The sequence below is a fragment of the Octodon degus genome, unplaced genomic scaffold (genome assembly GCF_000260255.1).
Source record: "Octodon degus isolate 3935 unplaced genomic scaffold, OctDeg1.0 scaffold00169, whole genome shotgun sequence".
In the NCBI taxonomy this organism is placed as follows: domain Eukaryota; kingdom Metazoa; phylum Chordata; class Mammalia; order Rodentia; family Octodontidae; genus Octodon; species Octodon degus.
This window is the reverse complement of record NW_004524745.1, coordinates 4522085-4530688: the sequence shown is the minus strand read 5'-3', so window position 1 is coordinate 4530688 and position 8604 is coordinate 4522085. Positions and strand designations below refer to the sequence as shown.

The 8604-nt window shown below is 42.7% G+C and overlaps 1 protein-coding gene across 3 annotated transcripts in view; it reads right to left on the bottom strand.

Annotated features, from left to right (window-relative positions):
- The window catches only part of Stard4 (StAR related lipid transfer domain containing 4), a 32172-nt gene extending 26118 nt beyond the window's left edge, over positions 1-6054 (bottom strand). The window contains exons 1-3 of one of the 3 annotated variants that reach the window (XM_023703363.1): positions 6026-6054; positions 1380-1492; positions 171-220 (exon numbers count right to left, since the gene is read on the bottom strand). In XM_023703363.1, coding sequence (XP_023559131.1) covers positions 171-220; positions 1380-1484 — 155 coding nt within the window. In that variant the 5' untranslated portion in view covers positions 1485-1492; positions 6026-6054. Of the gene's footprint in view, positions 1-170; positions 221-972; positions 1119-1379; positions 1493-5987 lie in introns of those variants that run through there. The other 2 variants (XM_004643275.2, XM_023703364.1) reach the window with 2 other exon arrangements.
- Between the last annotated feature and the right edge of the window lie 2550 nt (positions 6055-8604).

Here is an 8604-nt window from a genome sequence, read left to right as displayed (position 1 = left end):
TTCAGAAAAGCACAAAGGAAAAACAAAATCATTCACAATCTTATATTTAGAATTGAATATTTGGTCTTAAGTAAAGGCCAAATCTTACTAGCAATGATTATTTAGTATCATGCATGTATATGAGGCTTAGTGATGTTTTAGGAACTATAAAAAGCTGATAATTCACTTACAGATATCCATTAAATTCTTCTGAAGCTTTTCTCCAAACTGCTACATCTTTCTAGAAAAATAAGATTATATGAGAATAATTACATATGTGGAACCTTGGATACAAAACCAACAATTTTGCAAATCTAGAACACTAAAATAAAATTTAAAAGTTATCTATGCTATACAGTGATGCACATTTGAGTTTCCTCCATATCATACTATGCTTAAATTAGAGACCTTCAGAAAAGATTTTTCAGTAGCTTAATGAGATTCAAACAATGTAAGATTCAGGGACATCTCTATCTTAGTGGCCGTTATTATTTGCTTCATTCCAATCTTATCTATTTACAATTACTGACATTCAAAGTATGCCATTAGAACATTAAATATCTCATTCTCAATCTGCTCACACCTTTAAAAAAAAAAACCCAAATCATTCACATTCACTATATTATCTTGAATTAGTCCCTAATTTTTTCTGCGAATCATTTCCCAAGCAATTCTGACTACTGGAATAACTAGAGCAGTACAGTTCCTGAGCAGCCAGGACTAGAAGAGTCCTGCCTTGCAGGCTTCGGTGTGCTAGCGCTGCACTACGTAATGGCTTGGGAAAGCCAAGCTGGTGAGCACGAATATGAACTGCAGCCCTCACGGCTTCGTGCTACGTGATGCATCTGAACTACTCCAAATTAACAATTACTGTCATTCTTTAAACTGATAATGATGTATTTTAGATACTGACTAAAAAGCTGTTCTTTTTAGGGTCTAGTTGCTATGATAACTATGATAATAATGTAATTATTATCCATTCAGGTCTGATACCTGAAGAGTTAATGAAAGTAGCACAGGATTATTGCTGAAATGCTTCTTTCACAACCCATCGGCACAATTATCTGTCTTGTGTAGCCACAGCCTCTTGCCTACATTTTTTCAGAACATTTGGAAAATCAGTAGGGCACAGAAGCACACACCTTTAAACCCAGCATTCTGGAAGGCTGAGACAGGAGGATTACAAGTTTGAGCTCATCCTGGGCAATTTAACAATTTAGGAAGACTGTCTTTAAAAAAAAAAAAAGTTCAGAAAAAAAGGCTAGGGTTATAGCTCAGTACAAAGGTCCTGCATTCAACCCCTATTACTGTAATAAAAAGGATAAGGAGGAGGAAGAGTTCATCAACCAAGTCACTCCACAGTCCCCAAATCAAAGCGATAAACAATTGAACAAATTTACCGTTTTCTTTGCAACTCGCCACTTATCATCTTCAATGTTATGGTACAATATCAAGGTGTTTTTAAGTTTAGTCGAAAAAGAAGCAACATCAGGCAGGTCTTCCATTTTTTCTGCTGTAGAGAAGAGATTAACATCAGTAAATACTGTGTTTTGATTTGATGCCATTGGCAACTATGTCCAAATGTGGCTTGCTTCACAATGTATTCCAATAGGGGAGCCATAAAAGGTACCTATTACAGGCCATGCCTTAAATGAATTAGTCAGAATCTCTGAGAGTAAGACCACAGCCTAAGGTTTTTTTTTTTTTTTCCTAAAAGTTCCCAAGATGATTAACCACTAGTCAAAGATAATAATCAAGCTTTGACAGTTTATTAAAAAAAAAAAACCACTTATACGGCATAATAATAAAAGGGGAAACTAGAGGACAGGGGAGAGGATGTACATCTCTTACTTATATGCTGATAATACTCAAATATTTACCTCTAATTCCCACCTGTCTAATGATTCCAAAGTCCCAGAACCTGAAATCTACCTCAATTCTACTTCATCTCAGGGTGCCTCAGCTTCCTCATGGTAACAATTTACTCCTGGAGGGCCACTCTGGGAGTAACCACAGGAACTAGAATGGGGGCGGTGCTCTAGAGCCTCTCCTTCAGGGTTCTCCAGGCTGGCCAAGGAATTCCCCGAGGGGCTCAAAGACCTGTACAGCCAGCAAGATCAGGTGGACTTCCTGACTTCAGTTGCCCTTGGGAACTAGAGGCTTTTCTCCTGACAGTGTCCCAGGGTGGCATCTGGGCCCCACTCCAAGAACAATGCTGATTTTATATCAACAAACCCAACCTTGTCTGAGATGGGGTATATGCTGTTATGGCTGTGTTAACCTGAGAAGTTTAGAAGTTTAACTGAGTGGCTCAGCATGGGGCCAGGGTCCTCGCTTTATAAAACATCCTGAGCCTGTGCAAAAGGGGGGAAAGGAGATGGTGTGGATGCTACACCTGCCCCAGGAGGGTACCCTGCTTACCATATAAGGGGCCAAAGAGGCTTGCTCTTTTGTTTTTTGGGTTTTTTTCTGTTGTTGCTTTTGCTGTATTTTGCTGCCTTCAACTGTTGTCCCTCTGCCATGTGCTACCTGCCTTGGAGCCTGCTGTTCACCGACTAAAACCTTCACTAATCATGAGCTAAATAAACCTTTCCTTCCATATCTGTGAGTGTCAGGTATTTTGTCTCAGCAAGAAGCAAAAAGTAACCAAGACAATCACTTTCATGAATGGGCTTCCAAACTCCTGGAGGGCTCTTCCGGTGATCTGTTGCCCTTCCTCCTCACTGGTTCCACACCTCCTGGTCCCCTTAATGCATATTACTCTTTTCCTTCTCTTTCTTCCCTGTGTAATTACTCTATTCCAAAGGTTTGGGGGAGGGAAAAAATAGCAGCCAGCTCCTGGGCAGCTACTCCTTTCTTCTCCAAAACATGAAAAAAAATTCCCTTACTTGCCACTCTCAGCACGAAGTAGCCAAGAAAAGGAGCCCCTTTTCCTATAACCTTTAAAGCAGGTTATAGAGCCCCAACAGAGACATTGCGTGACACCACTCACCACCTTAGAGAGGCTGTCTGGTCTCATTTAGAGACGTGTAGGTCATAGAGGCTATGCCAGCCGTCCCCAGGACAGGTCGGCGCCTCAGAGAGGACACATCAACTTGAACCCACACTCTCAAAAGCCTGCCAAAAAAACTACTATAACAAAGCCTCAAGGCTTTAAAGGATACCTTCTCTGTTCTGCTTGCAAAATGAGGCCCCTCTCAGGTTTTTTTCTTTTTTTCTTTGTACCAGGAATTGAATTCACAACCTCACACTTGCCAGACAAGTGCTGTGCTGAGCTGTATCCCTAGCATTATTTCTTTCAATTGCCCAGGCTGGGCTATATATAAAGAACAAGCAAAACAAACAAATATATATATATATATATATATATATATATATATATATATATATATACACACACACACACACACACACACACGTTTGTTTTGTTGCTTCTTTGTACTGGAGATCAAACTCGGGACCTTGAGTATCAGGCGTTTATGCCGCTGAGCTGTTGAGTTCAATAATCAAACATAAATTTATCTCCACATAAATCCAGTACAGATAAAAAAAAATAAAAGCTACCTAGAAAGATGAAAATCTGCAACTTCAAAGTGTATTATTAATCATTCACATCTATTGAGCAATTTAAAATTCAAGCTTTTTCTAATATGGCTGATGAGCCCTTTTATGTCTAGTTGAAGGGAATAAATCATGGGCACATGACCTTGGGGACAGTATCTTGTCCCTGGTCCCTCTTCTTTGGCTCCTTCCCTCTCTCTGCTTTCTGGCCACTGTGAGGTGAGCTGCCAGTCCTTTGACTATGCTTTTGTCTTCCCACAGGCCAAAACAACAGGGCGCCATGGACTGAGACCTCTAAAATGGTGATCCAAAGTAAACCTTTGCCCTGTTGGGAAGTTTCAGTCAAATATTTAGTCACAGTGAGGAAAAGGCTAACACATGTCTCCTTGAGGACAGTACTGTAGCAGGTCGATAAGGAAACAAGATCAGAAGGCTCTTTTTACTCCATCAAAGTGTTTAATCAGCCAATTAACTCTTGGAAAATTTATTTTAATCAAGAGTAAGTCCAAAATGGAATTATAGTCACTGTCTAAACTGCTGTGTGTGACTAGTCCACAAGTGACTTTCTCCGGAAATACAGTTCAGAACCAAGAAGGAAGGGAGAGTGGTGGGTTTATGAAAGTTTTGGCTTTCTCCAAATATAAAAGCACTTAGATTAACTGAAAGAAAAACACACATAATTCACCCTCCTTCAATCTCCAACTATGGAAAATGTTTTAAATATCATTCTAAATTGCCACTGACTAATTCAATCTTTTATTTCTATTTCTGAAATTCTCCAATTCTAACACATTGTCAATGGGCACTACTTAACCTTATCAAAATCTAGCAAGTCCATATAAATGATTATGTAGTCCTATCATTCTGTGAAAAAGTGCTGAATAATGTCCACCCTAAGACCTTTTCTGAAATTAACTTTCATGTTTTCTATGTCCACATTTCTGAATGAACATGATAAGAGACATAGAGTAGACAATTTCTCAAGGAAAAGGAACTTCCTGACACCATCTATCAGCACCATTTTCTTGACCAATCTCCTACAAATATTCTCAAAATATGTCACAGGTGAAATGACAATGAATTCTCTTTTAAATATGAAACATTTTTAATAATCACCTCTAATAAAGTCAGTAACAGAATCTGCACTTATGTAATGTGACTGAGAACACACATCATAACTAACCTTCCATTATTTGACTAATAATTGTTTTCTCATATGCGAATAATTTCAACGTAACATGTCGCAGACCTTGTATAACATATGCAAACCCAAGCCCTGCATATTAAATTATATTTTGTTGCATAAAAATTTTGGCATATGCTTGTTTTTCAGTAAATCTTGGCTGATAATGTGACTTTTCAAATTCAGTCAGGTCCAGTAGTTTCTCACTTTTGAGACTGGCCCTTTCCAGGGCTCACTGTTTAAAGGAATACACATGGAATACCAGTTCTGCATGATCTTGTGTTCTGAGGACTAATCTTGACTTAACAGCTTTATAATATTGAGACTTTTTAAAACGTTGAACACTGCGTTTAAATTTTAATGACATAACAGCTTTAATTTTGAGTTCAAATCAAGTGTTCCAGTTATTAATGCTCTAAGTCTATATTAAAAACTAATTTTAATATGTATTATCTAATATGCAGTTTATCATCCTGGTGACCTTATCTTTCATTTCATTTTCATACATGACCTTCCATTCTGCCATTATCCGAGAACAGTAATGGAAAATGACAACAGAGAGATAAAAGTCACTTGTCTAAGATAATACAGCTCATGGAACCAAAATTCAGCCTTGAGCTTCTGACCTGAGTCTAAAAATCTTGAGGAAGTGCTGGAAGCTAATCTCAGCTTTACAGTCTAAAGGTCTATGCTGGAAGCTGATCCTGGAAAAGATTTTCCATTGAAAAAAAAAAACAAAACCTGATCCCCATAAGCAACCATTGTGTCTGGCTGCTGAGCCCAAGTCTCCAGTCACCTTTCTCGAATGCAAAAGACGAGTGGTTCACTGGGAACCACCCGAGCTCTTACTCGGGGTAGGTACTGGGGGGACAGCACTGGGAAGGTGGCTCCGGGTCACAAACATCCTCTCTGCCAAAGCTGGGTGCGGCAGGGATGGGCTCCTAGTCAAAGCATCTGAGAGCCAGGAGGCGGTTGTATCCTGCCGGGATCCAGGCTTCGCTACTTTATCACCGCCCCACCGCCAACAGACGGAGAAACTGAGGCCGAAACGGCGCCGCGGTCCTCAGAGCGGCGCGCGGGGCCGGGCGCCTTCCTCCTCCCCGCCGCGGCCCGCGGGGTCCTTCGCCCGCCAAACCCCACCGCCCGCTCTCCCCGCCGCCGCCGCAAGGGCACGGAGGAGGCACCTCGGAGACGCGGGGCACCTCATCCCTCCTCCCACGCCGCCCCGATCCCGCCTCGGCTCCCGGGCAGTTCCCGTCCAAACCTGAGACTGCCGGCAGCTCCGAGCGTGGGCAGACTCACCAAGCAGTTCCGCCAACAACACGTCGATACAGTCCGGCGGACTTACCTAGCCACCGGCGCCAACCAATGAGCGCTAAGTCAGTGCAGATCGCAGCCAATTGGAGGGCAGCGCACGCTCCGGGTCGGAGCTGATCACACCCTCCGGGTCCCGCCCCCCAGCCGGGACCCTGCGCTCCGGAGCGCTATTTGTCCTGAGCATGTTGGCTTGTTTGAATTGGCTAGCCTGGCCGTTTGGGAAGCTCTGATTGGTAATGAAGAAATGGACCGATTGGGCGTGGCTGAGGGCTGGCTGGAGCCCTACGGGAGTTTCCTCGGGCTGCGGGTGTCCGTGGGTTTGGGTGTGTGAGAATGTTCGGGCTATTCAATTAATGAGGACAGAACTTCGCAAGGCAAGTCGCGGACTAGGAGAAATAACCATCACAGGAGGAGTGAAGCATGATGGTGAGGAATAGGCTGGTCCACATACCGTCTTGAAGATCCTAGTGTCAGGAAGCTGCCTCCTCAGAGCCAAGGCGACTTGGCAGGTGACCTCTGTTCCCCTCCTCTCCCCTAGCGAAGGGATTCTTGGGAGATGGGAATCCCACACGGAAGGCTCTTTGCAGATATAATAAGCTGTGAAGGGAGAAATGCAGCGTTGTTCCATTTTTTTGATAGACCAGTGAGAATGAATAATGCAGCACAAAATTTGCAGTTGGTCGCACCGATAGGATCACGAGACCCCACATGCTAGTTGTTGGCCATTTAAGAGCTTTTAATTCGTTGTTTATGTACAAAAGGAATTTTGAGAGGCTGGGGAGATAGCTCAGTAGATAAGCGCTTCCCTGGCAAGCACAAGGATCTGAGTTCAATCCCCGGTTCCGCCACAAAAAAAATGAATTTTGGGAACGGGGGCGGGGGGCAGTACTAGGGATTAAATTCAAGGCCTTTGCACTGAGCAACATCTGTAGCCTTTTAAATTTTATTATTATTATTATTATTATTATTTTGAGCCGAGGTGTGGCTAAGTCTCAAAGTTGCCTGGGCTGGGCTCAAACTTTTCATCCTCCTGCTTCAGCCTCCAAGAGCGCTGGAATTACAAGAATGCACCAACTTACCTGGTTAATTGTTTATCATTACATGTGTGGTGACAATAGAAAAGGTTGTGTGTGTAGTAAGTCTCCATTCACTTGCTACTTACGATGATCTAATTGTTTGTGTGCTTATTTGAATTGATAAATAATTTGAGATGGTTGATAAAAATGCTTCATATTAAACTTAATATGCTTTTATATCTCATTGAGCCCATAGAACAGCCCTCAAGGGTAGGTTTTGTTTTGTTTTGTTTTCTGTTTGTTTACAGATATGAAACCCCAGATATAGATGTTAAGGCAGTCTACTTGGTCAGTCTGGTGGACTCTACTAAAATTCAAACTCTTAATCCCCACAGTTTTCACACTGTGCTTCATAGTTTTTGTCACATACCTGTAACAGCAATGGGGAAAAGATACAGAAAACCAAACCCTACCCTGAAGATTTATACAATCCATATTAGAGAAAATCATTCCAGCCAAAAAGAAATGAATATTTCTCATGATTGGGAGTTCACGCTGCAAAAATTGCTCAGGAGTTTGATATATCTTTCAGAAAATCTTAAAACAAAATTCAGAGGCCAGCCTAATAGCTCAGTGGACTAAAGTGCCTGTAAGCAGGCTCAGGGGCTAGAAGTTTGATTCCTGGGCCTGCCATGCTGGCCCTGCCCCCAGGGCACGCTGAGACAGCAATGGGGACTGGTCATGGTGACACGCACCTGTAATCCCAGCTCTTGGGAGGCTGTAAGCAGGCAGATCACTATGAATCCGATCTAATAGTGAGACCCTGAATAACTTGTAGACCCATCCCTAAAAAATACAAAAAAAAAGGGGGAGTGGGAGAAAAAGAAGTCAAGTAATTATGACTAAGTAAGGGAGAAAAATCATAATTAAAACTTTTATTAATGAACTAAGCTTTTGATAGACCCAGAGCACAGGCCTGGCAAGTGAGTGAGACAAACAGGGACCTGCAGGATCCTGAATAGACCCAAAGCGCAGGCCCGGCGAGTGAGTGAGACAACCGAGGGCCGTGGGATCCTGAATACACCCAGAGCGCAGGCCCGGGGAGTGAGTGAGACAACCCGGGGCTGGGGATCCTCATTTGACCCAGAGCGCAGGCCCAGCAAGGAACCCTTCAGCAGAACTCCCTGCAAAGAGGCTAGAGGCAAGACCCACCCAGCTGATTCAGGAGCAGAACATTTTGCCAGAGTGACACAAAGGGTTCAACTCTAATGGCTGCAGCAGAAAGAAGTGGAGCACAACAGCCAGATCCAAGCAACACCCACCTGGAGGAATCGGAACTTCGTAGATCCAGACCTGGTGCTAAGGTAATAACTATCTAAGCTCTACACCAAAGGTCAGAAGACCGTGGTATACAAAATGACAAAGAGAAGGAACGAAATGCAGTCTCAGGCCTTGAGTCCACCCAGTACAAATGCAGAAGACACTAGCACTGAGGAAACTGGAAATCACACACCAGATATCTCTGAAATAATAGCGTTGACAGTAAGG